We start from the raw sequence: 24,233 nt of genomic DNA, 5'->3' as shown, positions 1-24,233 counted from the left end.
GCATCCCCAACTCTTCCCCCCCCTTCCACTCTTTGTCAATTTAATAAGTGGCCTTCAACCGGTTGTTGGCACCGGTACCATATTCCCTTTCCTATCTGTCCAACTCCCAGATCTTCCATGGTCTCTGGGCGGCTACGTGGACTAGAATCCAGCCACTTGTACTCTCTCCAGAAACAAGTAATGCTTTCACCCCGCTTAGAAATCATCCCTGGGATGCTCCTACCGTTACGGCGTCGCCTTACGAAATCCCCACGCCAAGGCAGATGTCATTCCACGGTAGATACCGGCCCCCCTTGTCCATCCGTTACATAAGTCGGCGTCGGCGTAACAGAAAAAAAAATTATAGATAAAGATGAATGATAGGTAAAGGGCGAGAGAGAGAGAAAGAGGGTGAGTTAAATTAAATTAACTGATGCAAAGCACCGAGTGATGAGAAAAGAACCTTGGCTACCTGATAGCTACCGCATCCCAAAAGCATCAAGGAAGCATGTGCTATGCGTGTTAGCAACGGCGCTACTGGTGATGTTGGAACATACGGTGAGAAAGCGTCCCCCAAATTATGTATTTGTAGCGTTTTGATGGAAGGAAAAATCCAAGAAGCCTGCAGTGGAACTGGCCCTTGTATAGCGGTCAAAGGAAGTATAAATCTTACGATATTATAAGATGTTGTTGGGTAAGTCTTTGCGCCCCCAGACGGCCAGGGTCTCTCATGAGGCTTTTGGAAGTCTCCTCTTCTAATTTGGCACGTGGAGAGGCCACCAGATCGATACCCCGAGCGAGGCGTGGACGGCCGCCCTCTCCGGCGTGGACTCTTCCCACCTTTATTTTATATTCTTATATTCTATTCTATTCGGAGTGGCAAATCCCCAAGATAAAATCCCAAGCTTCCGACTCCTCCCCACGGAGTATATAAGTCCACCATTTTTCCCCAAACGGACCATAACAAACCCAACTCCTCTTCTTTCATCTGCTTCCCTTTCTTTCTTCTCCTACCGATGGGCATGAACCAGTGGTGCAGAGGCCGGACCATCGGCCGCGGCTCCTCTGCTACGGTCTCCCTCGCCACCGTTCCTGTCTCCGGCGAGGTCTTCGCGGTCAAGTCGGCAGAGCTTTCTCGCGCCGGGCTGCTTCAGAGGGAGCAAAGAATCCTCTCTAATCTGAATTCTCCTCACGTCGTCTCCTACCTCGGCTTCGATGTCACCTCCGAGAAAAATGGTCTCTACTACAATCTCTTCATGGAGTACGCCGCCAGGGGCTCGCTCTCGGACGAGATCAAGAAGCAGGGCGGCCGCCTCGACGAGCCGACAATCCGGTCCTACAGTTACCAAATCCTCCTCGGGTTGGACTACCTCCACTCCAGCCGCATCGCCCATTGCGACGTAAAGGGGCAGAACGTCCTGATCGGGTCCGACGGCCGCGCGATGATCGCCGACTTGGGGTGTGCACGGTGGGTGGCCGGCGACAAAGACGGTTATGACGATGATAACGGTCTCCAATTGAGGGGGACGCCGATGTTCATGGCGCCGGAGGTGGCGCGAGGGGAGGAACAGGGGATCCCGGCCGACATATGGGCGTTGGGGTGCACCATCGTGGAGATGGCCACCGGGCAAGCGCCTTGGCCCGAAGTCTCCGATCCAATCGCCGCTCTCCACCGAATTGCCTTCTCGTCCGACGTGCCCGAGCTACCGAGCTGGATCTCGGACGAGGGGAAGGACTTCTTGGACAGATGCTTGAGAAGAGATCCCAAGGAGCGGTGGACGGCGGAGCAGCTTCTGAAGCATCCGTTCGTGGCTTCGTCGGCGAATTGCCTCTCGAACTCGGATTCAACTCGCAAATGGATTTCTCCCAAGAGCACTCTCGACCAGGCCTTCTGGGAGTCGTTCTCAGACGAATACGAAGAAGAAGAAGAAGAAGAAGAAGGAAACTCATCAAACGATCCATTGGATAGAATTCAGCTTCTCGTCGGCGGTGGCGGCACCGTCAGCGGTCCAAACTGGACATGGGATGACACCTGGATGACCATCAGAACCGATGCCAGAGAAGGCGAGATCGTTCCAGAAACAGAGGAGGATAAGGTTCAGATTCCAGTGGACGAGCCCACCAGCGGTGACTCACCGACGAATTCGGGTATCAGCAGAAGCGGCGAATTTAACATCACTGGCAGCGGCGGTGGAAGCAGCAGCGAAGAATTCATCTTAAGCACTAATCACATGGATACGGAGGAGGATTACCTTCTAAATCCACTTAATTATTATAGTTTTTCCACTAACGATTTTAATTGTAACAATTCAAGTTTAGTACTCCATGATGAGGGAAGCGAGAAGCAGTTCCCCAGCTGTAAAAGAGATGTCATTACCGTCGGTAATGATAATTCTAATCCAATAAATCAGAAGCAAGATATTCTATTTGAGTTGTTAAATTGGTGCTTTCCTTTGTATCTAGTTGGCTCTTTGCTTTTGTCTTTACCTTTTTGTTCTTTTCCAAGGGAGGTTTTGACGGAAGGGTGAGGAGATGAACCGAAATTGCGAGGATGGGTTGGATACAAGGATCCGATGCAGACTCCATTGTGGTGGGGTAACTTTTTCAAATGGCTTCCACCGTAGTGCCAGCCATGCCCTCGAGGCACCGGCACTCGGGGGAATAAAGATACATGGGAGTAGGGTGTGGCACGGGGCTAGAAGAATGCTGATCATGTGAAGGGAAAGGATTACATAGGATCTTCACCTAACTTTTTAGCTAGAGTTTCACGTTGGATCCAAATAGAAGGATTTCAGCGGCCAGCCAAGGTGGCACCTAACTTTCCTCTACTGGGAGATGGAGGTGTAGGGTGACCGGTTGGCTACTTGGCTTAGCTTCATCGGTTACATAGTTGGTAGCATTGACTTGGTTGTGTCAATGTTCATAGGTTTGAATGGGTTGTTGAAGAACGGGTTAGACTTAGCCTAAATGTTTCTGCCAATATTGGAGGTCCAAACAAAGAAATATCAGCCTTACCAAAAAAACAAAACAAAGAAATATCAGTGACTCGTCATGGCATTGTAAATATTATCCTAGGAGACGGGAAAGGAATTAAAATCTATAGGATGTTAACTTTTTGGGCTATCCTAAACAAATCAAGAGATTGCTTATTAGGCAAGGCTTTTGCCCGGCTTCTAGAGTACTTTGAGAAGTCATTAAGTTTGTTGCAGCAAGAAATGGTTGGTATTTAGAAAGCATAACTTTCGAGATCAAAAGCATATATATTTTGAAGTTCTTTCTATGATTTTCTAAGTTCAATTTTGCTTTCGCCTCATTTATAATTTTCGAAGGGTTATGACATTTATTTGCATGATTTTGTACCATACGTAACCATTAAATTGTCATCTGGATCTCATTGTGGATCCTTTTTAACTTCTTAGCACAAGTTGGACATGTTAAATTTTCTCAGTTAGGCAGTCTCGACTCTTTGGTAGGTGGGATAACCATGGAAAAAAGCTCATATTTAGTGGTTTTTGACAAACATCATTTTGGTTGATGGAGTAGCCATGCATCCCCTGGTAAGGTATAAGTAGGAGAAAAATCATTTTTGGTTGGTAGATGCCTTTGAGCTTGAATTTTTCTAAATCTAAATGCTTAGTAAATGGGTTCCATTTTTATCTTTTATGTGTAAGAGTTATTCATCTCCTTCTATGATGTCAACCCATTGGATCACGCAAAGATCGCTTCAAGATCCTATATCCATAGATGGAAAAAAAAGATTAAAATACTTTGAGATCTATGTACTGTGCAATCCATTGATTGACACGGTGGAAAAAAGAAAGATCAACCATTCTGTGCAAGACAGAGATAAACTGAATCCTTAGAAAATAGACTTTTGCAAGTCTTCCTAGATATGAAGGCTGACGTAGACTATTGCAAGTCTTCCCTAGAAATGAAGGCTGACCGAGCCTTCAAGTCAACTATTGTCCCCTAAACAAAACTTTCCATTTGATATGAAGGAAAACAAGGCCCATCTCGTATGGTGACGTCAGTTCACACGTCCGCCCGAGACCCCTATCAGCAATAAGATGAAGAACTTGGGTCATGTATCGCACAGTTGAATGTTGGTGTGAAACAAAAGGGATGGACTTCGTGTTGCTTGTCTGAGTCGTCAAAGCGATCCATAAAAAACGGGTTGATATTTTTTGTAGAAGAGAGAGGTGGTTCCTTCGTTACCAAGAGAAAAGAAAGAGAGATGGTTCCTTCCCTGCTTATCCATCGCTTCTTCACTTCGTGGAAAGGTTGTCCATCCACTTGCGTCGGGGCAATCCAACAGATAAGCCGCGTTTTGGGAAGCGTAAATAGAAGGTTCTATGCCCATAAATCTACCAGTAGAACACTGATTGGGAGAATAATATTTTATGGAATCAGATGAATTAAATCATTCGAGTTTAGACACATATGCAAAAATCAGAAAATAAAATATTTAATAATTAAATAGAAATATTCATCGAAGAATCCTATGATGTTTTCCAAAGTTTTTTTTTTTTTGGTTTATTAGATATGTCAAGGAACCGTACCTTGCAAATCCATATATTACCAAAATTTTAATATAATATAATATTTTGTTATTGTTTTAATGCATTCAATATTTTATCTTAGAAAGGGAGGAAGATCCAGCTACATTACCAAGGTCCAAATATTTTGAGATGTATTATTCAAGAACCAAAATCAGAATATTTGTTTTGTTAGATAAAGGATATGCATGACCCCCAAAATTTCATGCTTATATTATTATCAACTTTCCGTGAATCTAGGGGAAATATCATGATATTGGAATCCTTTCAAGCCTCGCAAGGTAGTCACGGAGCTATAAATGGAGTTGGCTGTTCAAAAAGACCACCTCATGCAGCATTGGGAGATTGGCTTGTACGTTGAATTAATGAAGTGTTTTATTTACAATCGAAATAAAAATTGAAACGGATCGGAATTGAAATCGGAATGATCAAATTTTCTAAAATATTTAGTTTATGATCAGAATCAGAATCAGAATAAAATTTGAATCCTTAGATATGAATTAAATTTTAAGTAGATTGAATTAGAATCGAAATAAAATTCCTATCAACTAAAGATTGGGATGGGAGTCATCCATCCCATTTTGGTTCCAGACCTCAACTTTCTTCAACTAAATGCGTCCTAAAAGCAAAGAGCTAATCCAATGGCCTTTTTATCTTGTTTATTTGTGCAGACGATATCCATTCGAAGGTCTTTCTCACTTGAGCCTTCAAGTTGGTGGCTGGGCCTTCAAACAATTAACTTCCCGTGTGAAGTCGTTTGACGGCGTTTACGTCGACGAAGACGCATCCCAGAAAAAGCCTTCCAAAAGCTAGATGGAAGCTTCCGACATCTATCATGGATTTGAATACTGGGTGTGAACGGTTCCGGTAAGACTTTTCTTGGTCGTATAGTTGTAAACGCGTTTCAAAACACCATGAGCTAATACATTATTAGCAAAACAAGCCGGTGCTTCCTTCTTATCCTTCTAACCATCATCTTAAGAAAACGCACGTTCCTTCGTACAGGCTGTCCATTGCATATGCTACCTTATTTTCATTTGGTTCACAGAAATAATTTTACCTCAATTGAATATATTTTCTGAAAAACTGATGCTTGAATATAATGTACCACAGAAGGTGGATTTAGTATATTTAGTTGACTATTTGAAGGTGGCTTGAATATAATATATTTCGAAGTAACTAAAATTTTATATACCATCTTCTTTCCTAGAAAAGTTATGCGGAATATATTTTACATCCTTAATAAACCATCTATAAAGAGGAAAAACATAAAACACTATGATTAAAGGTATTTCTGGAAAAAAATCTATTTTATCTTGGTTCCCAATGGTGGAAAAGTGAGCTTTCCACATCCCACAGAGATTTCTATTCTCCATGGAAGGTGGAAAACTTATTCCTTAAAAAGATTACTTTTTTATCTATCTAATTTGTAGCTTTCAATCAAACATAAGTTATTTTGTTATTTTTCCATTAACCACACTCTCTTCCTTCCTCTTCCTGTGAACCAAACAAGTCCAATGAAGAGGCATATAAGTCTAAACTCATGAGTTTTACTAGTGGAATACTCAAACATATAGAAAGTTTTCATAGGAAAATTGGCTAGAACAACTTTGCTTCAAGATTGTCTAGCTTGTTAAGAATGGCATAAATTATTTTTCTTCTTTCCTCCTTTTTTTTTTTTTTTTTTTTTTTTTTTTTTTTTTTTTTTTTTTTTTTTTTGTGGTTGGCGGGAGAACATGTGACCCTTTTCATCAAAAAAAAAAAACACGTGTACTAGCTTCAATGTATTACAGAGGTTGGTTGGCAGAGGCCGCAAGAGATTGGATTCTAGTGCCCATAACAAGCACGTGGTAGAACCCAAAGTGGCATACCTCAATCAATATAAAACCACTCAAAAGAAGCGTGACCGAATTCATGTATGAACCCGTATCTTGCGATTTTATCATGCTTAAAAAATCACAAAGAACTGGATCCACTATTGTGGTCAAGCGACCAGCATCCCACGTGGTTTGTTAATCTTTACTTGGTACCCTTCTGCCTTGACTATGTGATGGCAAGAGGCGGCAAAAAGTGACGATCAACCAAGTTTAAGTGAAGGTTTCGTTAGTGGTTGAGATTAGATGTTTTGATCTATTCTAAAAACAATGCTTTAAAGAGTGAGAATTTTGACCCAACCCCCACTTGTAAGGGGAAGGTTTGGAGGAATCATGTAGGGTTGAATAGGTTAGTCTGAATTAAACTAAAAGAGACTAGTAAGATACATGATTTTCCATTTTTATTAAAAAACCTAAATTATATTCACCTAATCACATTGCAGGATCGGGTCAAACCAAGATTGGATCACGTGAAATAAGCTACGAGTCAATTGAGTCCTATTTGATCAGCTGGCCTGCAATTCAAAGCTTGCCTTTGATATTTTTCTTGAAACAACCTCATGTCTAACTTAACCCACGTATTACCCTTTAATAAGTCAGAATTATCCAGCGCACGATCCACTCAATAAGTGAAATACATGAGATAAAGTCTTTTATCATGAAATTTTTATGTGAATTAACAAATACCCTCTTGTTCAGTTATTGAATTTTTCCTACTTTCATTCATAACTTATTCCGGTCCATTAGGAAACTTTGGACAGGCTTTGGCTACACCTAGGACTCAGAATGAATCGCGCGTGCATATCCATTCTTGTTTGATGAATACAAAATCATATATTTGTTAGACACTAAAATTCATATCTATATTTGTTTAAATGAATAGAAAATAAATTGGATAATGTCATTTCAAATAAAAAAAATAGATACAAATTAGATATTTAACTTTCATGAATGATCAAATCAAAGATATCCAAGATAAATCAAGGGTGCGTTTGGTTAGCCATTAAAAAAATATTTTTTTTTATTTTTTAATTTTTAAAAAATAAAAATTAAAAAATAATATTTGTTAATATCATGAAAAGTAAAAAATAAAAATAATTACTTTATATACAAAGCAAAAAAATTTTATTTATCAAAATTTATTTATTTATTTATTTTTTTTGCTTTCCTACGTGTAAAATACCAAATCAAAAAGTAAAAAGTCCGAACTCCCTCATCGAACTCTTCACCTCCCCACCCTGTTCTTTCTCTCTTCCCGAATTCTTCTCCCTCATCGAACTTTTCACCTATCATTTTCAAATGTTGCTTTTTGCTTTATAGTAACGTAGTTATCAAAAATATTTTTTACTTTTTTACTCAATAAAAAATAAAAAAATATTTTTTTAAATTTAAAATCAAAAAATAAAAAATATAATCAAAAGCACTTTAAACTAAAAATATATTGATATCCTCACTAATTTCCTTTCACAACTACTAAATAAGATTGCATAAAAATCAAATATTCAGATTACGTATGTATCTTTTCTTTTAACAAACATAGATATGAATGCCAGTGGACTATTAAAATTTTTACCAAATCTGGAAAATTCAGGTACAGGAATAGAACTAAACAAATATCATCCCCTACCCAAACCCAGCCCACTGATATCCCATGCTCGTGCAGGTGAGCATACACAAGGACACGGGGACACACACACACACACACCCACACACACACACAAAGAGATGTTAAAATCCTATTGGCCAAATTAATGGTAGAGCTTATAAATCAAGTCTGCACGTTAATCATGATTTATAGTACATAAAATATCTATGAATAAAATATAATATGACTCAAAGATCTGCTAGTCTACATCATAGGCACAATTGCACTATACAAATAAAGTTAGCGTGCAGATTTTCATCATAAATCATATAAATTGAGAACCCAAAACATCTTTCAACACAAAACTTATTCACCTAAAAACAAAAATTCAACTTCTTAAATGCTTCTAAATCCTGAATCAAATTAAAATATTCTATTATTCAATTGAAATTTTTCATTTCCCTAATAACTTGGTGTAGCAAATTCCCGGAGCATTTAGTTTGGTATCTAAGTAAGGTAGATGTTGTAGATCGCCATTGAAGTGCATCCTAACGAAACGAGCCTTTGTCTCCAACGACGTAATCTGAATTTGAGTCACGATAAATATCAAATTTCGATTAAATGTTAGAACCAAATGACTGTTGGATAGAATGTATCTTAACGGATATCTAAAAACGACATCTAATCTATTGATCCTCGATGATAGTGGAATGACATACTTATATATTGAGTTCACCTGTACGGTGAGAAAGAGACCGTCTATTCATCCAAATTCGATTTCAAATCAAACATTCTTCAGTGAAGGTTGGGATCCTATGATCATGTCCAGAAGAAGTAGATGCGTTGGATCGTCCTCCTCGAACCCCCCAATTGTTTTAGCAAAAAAAAAGAAAAGAAAAGAAAAGAAAAGAAGATGTTGTAGATCACGCTTAATTGTATAATCTACTATTTCATAGTCTGTCAGTATTTTTCAATTTACCAGAACTGCTCTTTCAAGACATGCCAGATACAACCTGCCCCTGGATGGTCATTGGATCATTTGCTTCCCAGCTCACCCGCTTGACGAGCGTATGATCATTGTACATGCACGTCCTAATACAGCCTCCTTTCTGATAGAGGTACCGTTTGAAAGTGGTGATAACACGCCATCTTGCCGTAACAAAATTTGTTGAAACAATTTTGTATAAATAAAACCATCGCACAAGAAGGCACCAATGTATCAATTTAATAAAACTTTAAATAGTCGTATCAAATATTTTTGAATCAAATTCTGGGAATAAATTTGATGGTTTCAAAGTCAAATCACCCATTTCTATTCACCGAAACTGTGTCTCTAGACAATCTCAAGTGCAGGGTGCTTAATCTAGAGGCCTACTTTCCCCCATCAAAATTTACCTTTTTGCTTACAACTGAAGCTTAATCTGCAAATATCTTCCATGACGGATGATCAATGTTCATTGCTCAAAGATTAAACAATAACCACTACTAAGAAATTTCTGTCATTGATAACACACACACACACACACAGAGTAACCATCAAAGCCTAAATAATCAATGAATATCAATAGTCAGTCAAAAACTAGCTTTATTTATTTCAAGAATTTAGCACAACGAATTTAAGATTACCACAGATAAGAGGAAAACTTGCAAAATTTTCTTCAATGAAACAAGAGCAATACTTAGCAGCTAAAATCAAGCCACAGAAACTAAAATAATAGATGGTTAGGCAACAAAAACAGGAAGATAAGGCTCTTTATTTTGGTAATTGGAGCATAAGGGTTTTACATAAGGCATTTAAATGTAAAAACAATGCTAGTTGCAGGTACACAAACAATACTAACTGCTCACAAAGTCCATGATCACGAAGCTCCAAATAATCTGGCCCTAAAGCCCAGGTAATTAAAAAGAAAAAGAAATTCAAATAAGAACTCTTCAAGAAAAAAAATGTTCATCTTCATTTCAATCCTCCCTCCTCCAAACTGCCATTACCTCTTTTTTATCCAATATCTTCACTCTTCTTTCAATCGTTCCACCATAAATTTTAGAGTTCGCACCAAATCATCTTTCATTTCACATCCTTCTTTATTCCCTTCAAATCCTTCTTCACTATTTTCATAACCCTATTTTCCATACACAATCCATCACTTATTTTTCTTATTCATAGTCATGTTCAGGTATAAACCTTATGCCATCTTAATTTTAACATTCCTTTGGACCACCACTTTGACAGCCCCCTCCTCTACTTGCTTCACTGTCTTCCCGAAACCCTTGATCTCGAAGCCCAACTTCAATAACATCTAGTAGAATTCATATAGGAAAATACTGTGCAACTCAACAATTCTTGCAAGTGGTGAGTGATTCCTCATCAGATCTATTTCATAAAGACCACTGTCCTAGTAGACCATGACATTTAAATGATATCAGAGAATATTGATGAAATGGACAAGGGACCCTGAACATATTTGTGTATTTAGACTACATGAACAAGAAAAAAACCCTACTTGCAAGTCATTAAAATAAAAAACTAAGGACACAAGGCAAAAAAAGGTTAGATAGAAGATATTGTTTGGGTTTCTTGACCCTATATAAATTACCCAAAATCTATCTAATAGATAACCAATGTCGGACCAAACACACGCCTACATGGGTCCTTACATACTTTCCCTTTTAAGTCTAAACATCTTCTACAAACTAAGAGTCTAAATCCATTCAAATCCAATCACAAGTACTACAAATCTAATCATAATATCACTATCAACATATGGTTAACCCAAATGGACCCATACTGTAACGTTCTCTAGTCCAAATAGGTTATGGACCGAGTCCACTCTAATACTATTTATAATAATTTAGGACCTCACCCAAAAAGGCTAACCAGAAACTATTGTTTGATTTACTTGGCTCCATATATAAGCACCCAAGATCTACTCAATGATAACTGATATGGGACGAAATATACATCCGAATGGATCCTCATAGAACCATAATTAAGCTAACAAATAGCTTTTTTAGTGCAATATATGATGCATTGCTAGCATGGACCATTAACATAGCATGTCCATAAGTAATCATTGTATAGAAGTGAATGTCATTTGACTATGCAAAAAGCAAATGCAAATGGATATTTTGGAAGCTTGTTTTTAAAAACTAATTATGACAAAAAACCTAAATATTTGCATGGTAATCCGATGATATACAGCGCCTAATATTCATAATCTGTTAGGTTATTCTGAAATAGGAAAATAATAATATTGGAACATCAGGAAACTACAAGGAAAGCAAACTCATGAAAATATGCATTTTCTACCCACGGATAAAAATTAACTTGTTCAGGTGTATAAGACAATTTTCATAATCATTCACAGCCAGAAACCAACATTTTCTTCTATCTACAATAGTAAGCTTGCATAGTGCCAGGACCTTGATATTACAAATACTTATTGTTAATCAGGACATGTCATGCTGCACCAATAGAGTCTTCAACACTAATCATCATCCATTCGCAACTTCTAACAATTAAATAGTGAACCTTTGAGTCATATAAACTGGTGAATTAGCGCCCGTCAGATGTTTGTGAACGTCGAAACACTTAGCATAGAATTAATTGACAACTTATTTAATCTGATGGATAAAATGCAAATATTCATATCTTGAAAAACTCAGGGCCTACTTATCAAAAAACTCAAAAAAGAAAAATAAGCTAGATTGAATCACATGTACGATAAAATCCTTTAGTTTTTTAAATTGTTTGTACAATCTTGAGAGCTTTTGGAATCAAAGATTTATTGCTTTCAAAAAAGGGTGAAAGTAGAAAGAAGGAATAGCAGAAGTTTTGTGCAAATTCCACATTCAAATCATTTTTCCTATGGCTTTTCACTAATTAGTAGAGAAACAAAAACACAAAAACAAAACGATGACAAACAGGTCGTCGGTGGGCAGTTGCAGCTCCCACATTGTGATTGATATAAATTCTTAGCAAGCGAAACACTTACATCATCAGTATGCTTAACACTCAGTCTGCAAGCACTAGAAGCTCCAATTGATCTCAACAATTAGTATAGCAATTTGATTTTGACCAAAAGATATGAATAAAGGAGAAAAATGAAGGAATGGAAAATCAATGAAAAGAAAAAGGGCTCTGTCTCTAAACGCAGGTCTATCAAACTGGAACAATAAATAGTAGAAAAAGTGAAACCTGTAAAAGAGGACTTGACACCCCTTGATTTGTAACAAGTCCAGCATCAACAATTAGCTCCAAAGCTGCATAGTGAGACAATCAGTTACCAACTCCTTCAAGAATCCATCACTCAGTTTCCTTCCTAACTTTACTCTTCTTAATCCTCTTCATGTCCAGCCCCCCAGTCTTCTCCATCTTATTCTTCCTCTTCTTCGATCCATCATCCTTCGTCTTCGTTACCAATTTTATCCTCTTTTCCATGTCCGATTCATCACTTTCATTCCCTTCCTCGTCGCCAACTACATCAATTCTATTATCTTCATCCCCATCCTTTATGTCAGCGCCCTCCTCCTCTTTTTCCTTCTTCTGAAGTCCCTGGATGTTGAGACCCGTCTCCGGCATGGCCTGGTAGATGGGCAGGGCCAGAGACTCTGTCGCCTTGACGTGGAGAGACCGGACATTGGCCCACTTCTTTGGCACATACCCAATAACACCTTCTATGCCGGCCATCACATTGTCCACGATCTCATCCCGGTCCTGCGACGCCCTTCCCACCCTGACCACGCTGCAGGTGCCCGACCGGAAGTAGAGCAGCGTGGAAAGGCACACCTTCCGGAGCTGCTCCGGCCACGACCGGCGGGAGAGGTCGAGGGGGACGGGATTCTTCTTCTTCTTGAAGAAGTGCTTGCCGAGGAGAGAGGGGAGGAGGGGAATGATGCGGCGGTCGGCGAGGAAGAGGTCGTGGGAGTCGGCGAGGGCGCGGCGGGCCTCGAAGGGACGGTACTCGGATCGGAGATCGGAGAGGGAGAGGACGTCGGCAACGGGCAGGGAGAGGGAGCGGACGAGGTCGCGGGCGGCGGCGGGGGGGAGGGGGGACTTGGGGCGGTCGTCGACGAGGAGGCAGACGGAGGCCGAAGAAAAGATGGGGTGGGGGAGGGGGACGCGATAGGCGGTGGTGCGGCCCTTGTGGGGGACTTTCTTGAGGGTGAGGACCAGGTAGAGGAAGTCGTCGTCGGAGTCCAGGAGCTGGGCCTTTCGGTTCTGCTTCTTCGCCCGGGCGCTGATCCACTTGAGGAGGGCGTCGACGGCCCTCCTGGCCGTGTCTCTGCTGACCCTGGATTTGGGAGTCTGCTGCTGAGAGGAGGAAGACATCGGCGGTTGACGGAGGACGCGAGGGTTCGCAAGGAAGCGTTTTAGGCTTTCAGGTCCCAGTTTCTAGGGTTCTTTCTTGGGTTATGTACAAAAGAAAAATTAGGGTTTCTAAGGTTTTGCCTGTAACCTGCTGTTCAGAACGGGCCTTCCGAATTTGTACCATATGTTTTTCAAGAAAAGAGTTGAGTTATTTTTTAACTACATATACTTGGCTAGCAAACATCAATAACAACACAGGCCATATCTAATTGAAATCTGGAGAAAGAATTAAACAACAAAAAAACCATTTAGCCTCTTTATCATGTTCGTGTGTATGATTGTGCTTTTTGATCTTTCCAATTAACACTAACCATTGCTTGCTGCTTAGGGCAGACTCTTAGGATCCTATGGAGAAGTTCATGCAAAAAGGGGAGTTGTTCACAGGATTCACTTGGAGAAGATCTGCTTAAGCTTGATAATGGAACAAAATCATCTTGTGTTGATCACCTGACTTGACCAATTGAATCTAAGAACCAAGACCAAGCTGCAATTTGAGCTAGCTGGCTAGTGACTACTTTGCACACATCTCTTAAATGACACCGGCTCTCTAATTCAGTGTGATTAAGCTGCATTGTTCGATCCAGATCAAAGTAACTCTTGGTTGATCAAAGTCTATTGATCAAACCAAAGAGGCCAGTAACAGAGGTGGTATATCTATTAAAATACAAAAATTATGAAGAAAAATCTCATCCTCCATATATTTTTGAAATAACAATCAGGATGAATGAGTACATGATGATGAATCCCAAAAAAAGGCTTAAGCCTAATTGCTAATAATGCTTATGCAGGACCTAAGACAATGTAGAATCCTTTTAGATATCTAGTGTATCATCGTCTGAATAAATTATGGAATCTCCCGGTGCTCTGTAACCTCATGAAAGAAAATAATTTAAATAAGAACACATACCGCCACCTAATGGCTTAACAAGCTCATGTTCTCACGATAAATTCCTATATAACTCATCAATTTTACTCATTACCCTGCTAACTGAAAAAATCATGTTTTAACACAGTCCACTGATATGGCGAGTTCGTGATATATATTGCATAACCTATTATTAGAGGGAAATCAGTCCTTTACGTATCATAGAGGTGGTACAATTTCGATCCATTAAATATGACTATCTCTTGACATGTCCCATCGCATTGGATGCATAAAACAAGTATGTTATAAACGAATGCTTGTCCTGCATTAGCATTCATGTTCTTTTCTATTCTTGATTGTTACAATGCTGATCATCTATCAAATAGTCATCAATTGATTGATGGAGCTCATCCAAGTTAAACCATTGAAAGGAAAAAAAAAAATGAATAAGTTAGAATGGTTTGATCATGACCAGCAACAATTATGGACTCATTTGGTTTGCATAAAAAAAATTTCTCATTAAATATTTTTATAAAAAATGATTATTAAGAATATAATATTTGAAAAAAATAATTTTAACATGCATAATTAATCATTAAAAAATGACATATTTCATAATGTTTTATATTTAGTTGAATATTTATTTTTTTGAAAAATTTTAGTATATCCTAAATAAAGAAACAACGTTATCCCATTCTAATCTTTTAAGGATATTATTGAAAAAAAAATATCAATTTCCTTCTATATCCCATATGAATTTCTCTTTCCTATAAAATGTGATAAGTTTATTCCCAATATCTTTTCTAATATTTTTTTAAAACTTTAATCAAGTAAAAGAATTTTATTTAATTTTATTATTGACCATATTCACCTATTCTATTCCCATTGTGTCTGTTTGATACAAGATGATCTTTGAAAAATACAAATACCATACTCCATGCTCCCAGAGTTATATGTACAATATGTTTTAAATATGTTCTCACGAAGTATCTGAAAAATAAAGGTTTTTCAAATAAAAAGCAAATATAGGCCGTCGTCGAGTCGAGCAGGAGGGGTGCCGCGACATAGAAATCTCATGCTAGTACGTTACAAACGATCGCAATCCCTCATGCGTCGGTTGCCAGGGGGGACAGGCCACGCTCGCTTAAGAAAGATATTTGTTTGGAGTAACGGACTGGCGTCTCCATCCTGGTCTCTGGCGAAGATATTTGTTTGCTCCCGCTCTCTGGAACGGATCACCAGCGCGCGGCTTCCTCGGGAGCGTGTGAAAAGGGCGCTTAACATAAGCATGCTGGTGAATTCGTCCACGCGCCCGCTTTCCCCGCAGTCGCCTGCGATGCCGCCACCACGCGCTGGCGCCCAACGGCCCCAACCCCCATCTTCCATCTCCTTCCCCAGAGCAATGGCTCCCTTCCTGCTCTCCCCCTCCTTCACCAACCCCGCATGAGCCCTCCCACACCTTCCCCTGGAAAACCTCGCACATCACCCTCGCTCCCATGTTCTCGGGCGCCCGGCATTCCGTCGAACGACTGTTAGTCCCCGGACATGGAGCCGCTGTGCGAGTTCTGCTGGACCCAGCGAGCCCTCGTCTACTGTAAGTCCGACGCCGCCCGCCTCTGCCTCCCCTGCGACAGCTTCATCCACTCCGCCAACGCCCTCTCCCGCCGCCACCTCCGTGCCCTCATCTGCGACCGCTGCCTCTCCCAGCCCGCCGCCGTCCGCTGCCTCGACGACCGCCTATCCCTCTGCCAGGACTGCGACTGGGGTAGCCCTGGTTGCCCGGGCCCCGGCCATCGCCATCGGCGCCACACCGTGAACTGCTACTCCGGATGCCCCTCCCTGCCCGAGCTCTCCCGGATGTGGTCCTCTGTGCTGGACATCCCCCCGGTAAGGGGTAAGGCCGGCGGGCCCGGGATGGTCACCATCGACGAGAACAACGCGAGCACCTGCTGGGAGCCCGGGGAGGACGCGAGCTCGGTTGGGTTGCCTATGGTCGGGATGTTGGGTGATCTGGAGCCCTGCGCTAAGTTCGACCCCTGGATGGCTTCATCGTCTTCTATGATGCCGGAGATCGGCTCCATGACGCCGTGTGGTGGGGAGCAACAGGGCCTCTTTCATAAGGAATCCAACGTGCCCAAGGTGAGCTTTTTAAATATACCCATCTTGTCTGTCAGGCAGTTACTACATAGTAGAGGTGACCAAAAAGAAGCCCTGATGCGCTAATGGAATATAGATGGCATAGTCATGATTTTTTTTTTTTTGATCGAAATATAGTAATGTGTTTTTAAACTTTTACATTTATTCAATGTGCCTAAACCTGTTAGTCTGCATTATGGACTATAGAAAATGATTAGTGAAGCAATGCTTAGAAAGTTTATTCCAATGCTGCAGTTAATATTAATTGAAAGTTAATTCTACTAGAGCTTCCATTTGTGCAGCTTGGTTGTCCTCCTTTCAGAGATCTTGGGATATGTGATGAGGATGAGCTTTGTGAAGGTTTTGGAACTGGGGATCGTGGCTTCAGTAATGACAATAATGAGATGTTTGGCTGCCCACAGAATCTTCCTAGATACCCATTTCAAGAGGCAGGTTCAGATGGATTTTTAACAGAGAAGAACTTCTCCGTTGCAGATTCAAATGGTCACATTGATCATGCTGTAGAGGTTAGCTTGCATCCAGCTTTAATCATCAATCGTAGTTGGTCTTTTAGTTTATATCTACTTTCCTTAATTCATACTATGAATGTTGTCCTTGACTTCTACTTCCGTTGCTGCTCAAAAACCTCATGAGAAAAATTGCTTTTCTACCAAATAACAAGTATAATGTCTTATTTATGTTAAAGGTGCTGGTTAATTCAGGTTGGTGCATGTAGCTTTTTATAGCTGCAGCATAATCTATTGTAGACTTAGACACTAGGTTTCATTTGCCAATCCAACAAAATAGCCTGCCTCTCAAACAACTGTTGTAAATGTAGAAGAAAAGATCTATCACTAGTTTGTTAAAGATAGGGTATGAATATAATGGCAAAGATGTGCTTGTTCCCCTCAAAGTTTGCTCGCACATGATTGCAGTCAACTATAGTAAGGAAGTTGCAATAATTCAGTAACATGTTAGTATATTTGCAGGTACATTTATGAATTGCCTAGTAACTTTGTGCCCATGTTACCCAGACTCTTTGGTTACCAAAGTATCCGCACTTCACACCTATAAATGGGTATTTTATGTCTTGATTTTATCATTAGCCATTTACCACATTTTCATAGCATCTAAAATCACCAACAGATCTGGCTTTCTTGTTTCTGATACAGAGGCAGAGTAACCCTGCTTGTGATATCTTGTGCATAGATCTTGCATTCTTATTGATTTTACTGTAGTGGAGAGTATTTAAACAGAAACAATTCATTAACCTCAATCTTCTAGACATCTGTATCTTTACCTGGATGCCTTGATCAATCTTTGCTGATTAAAATTTCATGCTTGCCAAAAAGTTTAAATGGTGTGCCAGATCTAACAAAGGAAAGTAAGCATGTGCATTCATCAGTCTTCTATTTTATAACCACTTTCATTGTTTGTGTCAACTTGTGGCTATTTATGGTTTTAAAAGTATTTCAATCTCTCTGTCCATCATTCAGTTTTCTTCTATATTTTTTTCCTAATTTTCTGGCATTCTTATTTTGGAAGTGGACCCAACTGATTAACTTCCGTGGTGTATGAAATACCCATTGCTAAATATTTAATTACTCTTACATGCTTGTTCTTTTGGATTCAGGTCAAATGTTCAGAAGTATAGCCTACATTTTTTTCCTGTAACTACTTTTGAATCATTGACCCTCCATAAAAGAACCAATCTGATAAAGAAATGATGTTAATTCACATCATGTATACATCAATCAGCTCTAAAATGACAAAGCTTAGGTGCTTTTTCCTATGGTCAGTAAATGCCGTTTTAAATCTTGTATGCTAGGCTTTGTCCTCTGGGGTTATAGAATTTGCTGGTAGTCATAGAATAATAGAGAGTACCTGGTAATTTATATAGTAGTAGTTTCTGATCTGTTTTCAGTATTTGTCACTTTGTGAATCGTACAGGTATCTTCATCAGTACAACATGATTGCATGACACTTCAGTCTTCACGCATGGTCGGGCCAGCTGGTGCTGTGCAGGCACTGAACAGCAATCCAGATCAACTGTTATTAAATTTTAACGGCAACAGAAATGTCAGTTTATATTTCCCTTCTGGAAATGTCTGTCCAAATATATCTCTTTCACTGTCAAACCTAACTGGTGAAAGTAGTGCTGCCGATTACCAAGACTGTGGAGTATCACCAATGTTTCTCACAGGTGAATCACCATGGGATTCAAATCTTGAAACTGGCCGTCCACAAGCAAGGAATGAAGCAAAAATGAGATATAATGAGAAAAAGAAAAGCCGACTGTATGTGGTTTCACTTTATATTAGCTAATTAGCCAATACTTTTGTGACTCTTTGTATGCCATTTATAGTTATAATGATAGTTTCCCTTTCTTTGGCTCCTAACTTTCCATCTACTCTAACTAGTTATTTAAGTAATCCCTTCTTCAATAATATTAGTAGCAGTGTAGGAGTTTCATGTTGATGTTGATTTCTTTTACAGGAGGCTGGGAACAAAGTTCTAGAAATTTTAATGCAATTGGATATGGACATACCATATGTAGCATAAATATGACAACTGATCATATGAAGCTTAACAATACTTTGCCACTTTGTGTCTAGTACATAATAAGCAATTAACAAGAGAATATAGTGTTAACATTAACTTTTCCTAAGAAATTTCAACTGCCTTTGGACTTACAAGGTCCATTCAGAGGGTTGCATGTACAAATGCGTAATAGAATTATTGGCTATATTTGAAATGTCATTGTTACTTTATCTCCTTTTTCATGGGATATTGATAGTCATTGTGAAGGAAATGGATAAGGCATCTTTGTACTTTTCAAATGCATACATGTTGGTAGGGTAAGATGAATGGATGCAACATAACTAATTCGGTAAAGAATCACATAGAAGTCTATTTTCTTAATGTATGTCAATTCCAGATTTGCATTTATTTTGTTTTGATAGAATACAGGAATATAATTTTTAACCATGCTCAAGTTGAATGATTTGAAACTTTTCATGTAATGCTACATGTTATTTTTTCAAAGTCATCTCTACAAAATCTGTTGCTTCTTTTGTAAACCTTTATTGTGGAATACCTTCACTAGATAGTTGCGTGAGACATTGTTGGTCCTAGAAATACTATTTTACATATTCTTGTATTTTACTAATGCTATCCATGTTTTAAATCCCTTGGGATAGGGGTGTCTTGGTTTCTTTATGGAATGGGACGCCACTGTCCCACCTTGTCTCGACGGTAGTCCGGGTTGAGAGTCCTGTAGATACTCTCCTCTTTCCCTTTCTTATTTCCTCTCCTTTCTTTTCTGTTTTTATTTCTTTCTTTTTCTTCTTTCTTGCCTCCCTTTTCTTTACATTCCTTTCCTTCCTTTTCCATCTTCTTTCTTTTCTTATCCCTTCCTTTGCTTCTTTCTTTATTTCCTTTTCCTTCTTTCTCTTTCTTTTCTTCGTTATTTTCTTCCTTTCATTCTTTTTCTTCATCCTTCCTTTCTTTCTTTGCTTTTTCTTCTTCTTTCTTTTCACTTTTTCTTTTCTTTATCTTTCCTTCCTTTCTTTTCTCTTTTCTTCTTCTTTACCCACATGGATGAGGTTCAAAGTCCTTACCCTGTCTTGGTCCCGTTTTCTCATAGGAATAGGATGGGATGGCCGAGATGATCCATCCCATTGGGACTTAAAACTTTGAATGGTTTACCATAAATTGTACACACATACTGCTTGATAGAGCCATGGCCCATTTTTTATACTTAGACTTTGGTCCTTGTTATTAAGTTGTTGCATTATCTATCCATTGCTTATGTTTCAAGATAGTGAATAAATTCACATCAATTTTGGACAATTGCAAAAACATCAAAGTTTTTTTATGCAAAATTTTCTTATCATTTTTTAGCTTAATCGAATAGTTCATCCCACTAGAGCTACCTCTGCTCTCTTCTTCATCTTCTATCACCCTGAATCCCTTTGTGAAGCATTCCTTTGCAAACATCGGCCTGGTTTCTCCTTTTGATGGGCATTTTGTTGGAGGTTATGACTTCGAATCCTCTTTATGCAAATTATTTATTTAATTAGTCTGATTATTGTCTTGACTCTTTCCAGTTATCATGGACGAGGGGGCGTCGAGCTTGATATACACTTTTGACCCATTCTTTATTAGCTCAAGCTTTTGGGGTCCATTGGTTAGCACAATTATGCTATTTTTGTTGTTCATGAATTTTGTGGGATTTGTACTACAGCGGAATCTGAATGTTTATTATGAGAAGTTTCCATTCGTATATGTTCTTACTGATGCATCACCTCAGCTGCCCGTCCTATATCTTCTTAAATGCTGTCTTGCTGCCCCGTCATATTATACCTGATGGTCATGTTGGCTTATTGGCTTCTCTGCATCAATTCAGTCTTTTATGGATGCCACCTTATCTTCCTTCTGCAATTTATTTTGGTTGGCATTGTCTTTTTTGTGCAGTTGAGTTTTCTCCTAGCCTTGTATTGTTTATGCAATGCATGTGGTGAGCCAATATGTTAGGGCGTCTTGCTATGTTCATGATGTAGTTGTCTTGCACAATGCACATCAGGGGACCCTTGCTTTTCTCTTCTGCTTTTGAAGTAGAGTTTGTAGCCTTCACTATTGTTAAATAGGTGGGTGATGCTATTGATTTAATGATTTACTTTAGTCAAGATTTTAAATCCTGTGGGACAAAAGTGTCTTAGATTCTCTATGGAACGGGACATCTCGTTGTCCCATTCCATCCCCGATCATGCATCTCATTCCATCCCCGATCATGCATCTCAGAGGATATCCTTTTTTTTCCTTCTTCTTTCTTTTCTTTCTTTCTTTTTTTCTTTCCTTTTTTCTACTTTCCTTTCCTTTCTTTTCTTTTCTTTTTCTTTCTTTTTCTTCTCTCTTCCTTTCTTTTTTTAATTTTTCTTCTTCTTTCCTTTCATTTTTCCCTTTTCTTCATCTTTCCTTCATTTCCTTCTTACCTATTTCTTCTTCTCTCCTTGCAAGAATGGGTTTCGGAGTCCCGAGCCTGTCCCCGTCTCGTTTTCTCATAGGAACGGGACGGGACAGTTGGGATGCCTCCTGTCCAGCGGGACATAAAACCTTGCTTTTGGCTTGGGTTTAGGGTTCTAAATTTCTGATAGTTTCATCTTCTAGAAGGGCAACAACTAGGACACTATTTTCCAACTTCCAATATATCTAGATGCCATGCAATAGCCCAAATTGTTTGAGCTTCATTTGGTTTTTTCCTGAATTAGCTGGAATGATATTATATTGTTTTTCAATATTCCATGAGTGCAAATATCGTGGCATTGTTTCACATATCTCTGCATGGCACTTTAGTCATCCCCTTATTGCATCTATTATACAGAGCATTACTTAAGGCATTTTCATGAAGATATTTGCATGTGTTTTGCATATGTAACTGATGGCATTTGTTCCTCAGGTTGCAGATGTAATAATATATTTCATGTTATGATTATCAGAAACAGTTTTTAACATTCTAACCAGTTTTCGATATGTGTAATTTTTAGGTTTGGGAAACAAATTAGGTATGCTTCACGCAAGGCCCGAGCAGATACCAGAAAGCGTGTAAAAGGTAGGTTTGTAAAGGCTGGTGAGGCTTATGACTACGACCCTCTTTTAGCAAGAAGCAACTGAACTAATTTCAAAGTTCTATTTCCCTTTGCAAAGCAACAGGTACTTGGCTCAGGTATCATAATGTTCTTCCATTATGAAGTTTCATTTGAATTTTATAGACCGGTTCAGTCTACAGAGAGCTGAACTTCTATTGCATAAACGCTGGCCATTGTTGTTTGCTTGATGAACCTCTTCCCACTTAATAGGATTCAAAGTTATCTGATATATCATTTTTTTTTCTGCCTCTACAGAAGCTTTAGAGATGACAGTCGATGACCGGAGTTCCGCATGAGATTCTTTTGGAAGTTGCTTGCAGACAGGATAACGTTAATTTTTCTAGCTTCTTTCTTTCTTTTGTTCTTCAGCATTCATTGAACTCATACAGAGTTCCCTCTCTTGGCTCAAGAGAATGCAGCCAATTTTAATAAGTCTGTCTGTGAGTAATGGAAAACCCGTGCTTAATAAATGCAGTCTATTCTTCGAATTTAATAAGATGCATCTGAATTCTTTAACAATGTCTTTGTAAGTGCTAATTTTGAGTTCTTTTTGTTGCTTACCGGATGTCATCTGATGCATTTCCTCTAGTGAGGAGAAAATTTTATTTTGGCAAAGAACTTGATAATTTGTTGCATATTAATATCGCATTAAAAGAAAAGAAAAGAAATGTTCTTCAATTTTTATTGATAAGAGGAATATCTCAAGAGAACTTTTTAAATCAAATTATACATTCATATATGTCAAGAAATCTGATAAGCATTGAAGAATATTGTGGTGGTCAATTTCTTGTTGCGTCTGTCGTCGGAGGAGAACATCTGCAAAAGAAGTCTATGCTGATCGAAATTATGTTCGACGAAAATCCTTCGATGCTTAAGTCAGTAAGAAGTGGTGAACAACAGATAAAGTTTTCAAAGAGACAGAGTATTAGTCCAGAAGTATCTTACCAATGCTATTCATTTGCTTCTTTTTTATAGACGAGTTATTAGTAATCGTTTGTAACGGTTAGGTACGTGAATTTTACTTATTTCGATACTGTGATCATGGAATGGACAGTTATACTCACTACTGATCATAGTATGTGGTCATTATGCGCTTTCTGTGCTGGTGATTTTTGATGTACCGACTCTATGTCGGTAGTCTGAGTGTGTTAACTATATGCCGGCAATTGTAAAAATCCGAATCACCATCGGTTGGTAATTCTGATATGCTGATGGTCATCAATCATAAAGTCAGTTAAGTCACCATGGTTGAATTGTATTTGTTAGGAAAGTTGAGAATAGCCGACTGTTGGTCGACTTACTGACTGATAGTCAGTGGTCTGTGCCTATCAGGTCGATTGAAAGTCGGATGATGTGTTGATGGTCATCAATCATAAAGTCGGTTAAGTCACCATGGTTGAATTGTATTTGTTAGGAAAGTTGAGAATAGCCAACTGTTGGTCGGCTTACTGACTGATAGTCAGTGGTCTGTGCCTATCAGGTTGATTGAAAGTCGGATGATGTGTTGTAATTGAGACGAAACTCATTCTAGAATGTAGCTTTGATGGTTTATCATCCATAATCGATAGATATCTGATCGGCCAAATACGAATCGAAAAAGCAAACTGAATTATCCCAATAGTTGCCCCTCACTCCCAAATTCAAAATGATCTGACATGTAAATTGACACATGATTTGACATATTAGATAAAAAAATTATCACATGCTATCTCGAACCTTGATTTGAAAACAGTAGACCTTCAGGTAGAGCACTCATCCTTCCGTCTTCTCAAATGTATGTACTTGTTGTGATGATGCGGTAGATTTATTAAAGTAGTGTTGATTCAATTCAAGATATACATTTGTGGTGAAAAAATTACGTGCGTGCGTGTGCGCACGCGCGCGTACTTACATTTATTTCGAGGAGATTTTCAGATATGCCATACCACGGAAATTTGGTACCTATTCTATGTTTGCAGTTATAAAAACATATTCAATACCATCTTTTGTTATGCAAGCCTCAGCTCTGACCTTTTTTTTTTGGTAGAAAATCATTGGCATATTGTGCTCCAGCTATTACTTATATTTTGATACAAATTCCAAGTATTTTATATGTACTTAATTTTTATATTTTCTATCTAATAAATTAGTTACTTAGGATTTGGTAACAAAATATATGGTTCAACTTGTGTGTGCTTGATTTGTACCTTGGAGTTGACACAGGTTGTAAAGGAGTAAATATC

At 38.9% G+C, this 24,233-nt stretch overlaps 3 protein-coding genes across 4 annotated transcripts; 2 read left to right on the top strand and 1 right to left on the bottom strand.

The window, feature by feature from the left end:
- Positions 1–325: 325 nt before the first annotated feature.
- Positions 326–2,522, top strand: LOC105048571 (mitogen-activated protein kinase kinase kinase 18). The gene has a single exon (XM_010927913.4). It carries the CDS (start codon positions 996–998, stop codon positions 2,505–2,507), a length of 1,512 nt encoding a protein of 503 aa, XP_010926215.1. The 5' UTR covers positions 326–995; the 3' UTR covers positions 2,508–2,522.
- Positions 2,523–12,012: 9,490 nt separating this feature from the next.
- On the bottom strand, positions 12,013–13,472 carry LOC105048547 (uncharacterized). Its single transcript, XM_010927886.4, has one exon. It carries the CDS (start codon positions 13,321–13,323, stop codon positions 12,298–12,300), a length of 1,026 nt encoding a protein of 341 aa, XP_010926188.3. The 5' UTR covers positions 13,324–13,472; the 3' UTR covers positions 12,013–12,297.
- Positions 13,473–15,338: 1,866 nt separating this feature from the next.
- LOC105048546 (putative zinc finger protein CONSTANS-LIKE 11) lies at positions 15,339–22,524 on the top strand. 2 transcript variants are annotated; one of them, XR_832660.4, is made up of 5 exons: positions 15,339–16,366; positions 16,666–16,890; positions 18,314–18,660; positions 21,910–22,088; positions 22,267–22,524. XR_832660.4 is itself a non-coding variant. In XM_010927884.4 (5 exons), exons 1-4 carry the CDS (start codon positions 15,773–15,775, stop codon positions 22,034–22,036), a joined length of 1,293 nt encoding a protein of 430 aa, XP_010926186.1. In that variant the 5' UTR covers positions 15,339–15,772; the 3' UTR covers positions 22,037–22,075; positions 22,267–22,524. The 2 variants fall into 2 exon arrangements, 1 of the variants encoding a protein (XP_010926186.1); XM_010927884.4 differs by having other exon boundaries at positions 21,910–22,075.
- The last annotated feature ends 1,709 nt before the right edge of the window (positions 22,525–24,233 follow it).

The sequence above is a fragment of the Elaeis guineensis genome, chromosome 7 (assembly GCF_000442705.2).
Source record: "Elaeis guineensis isolate ETL-2024a chromosome 7, EG11, whole genome shotgun sequence".
NCBI classification, from domain to species: domain Eukaryota; kingdom Viridiplantae; phylum Streptophyta; class Magnoliopsida; order Arecales; family Arecaceae; genus Elaeis; species Elaeis guineensis.
Note: the sequence above shows the minus strand (reverse complement) of the source record. Positions and strands in the feature narration are given on the sequence as shown.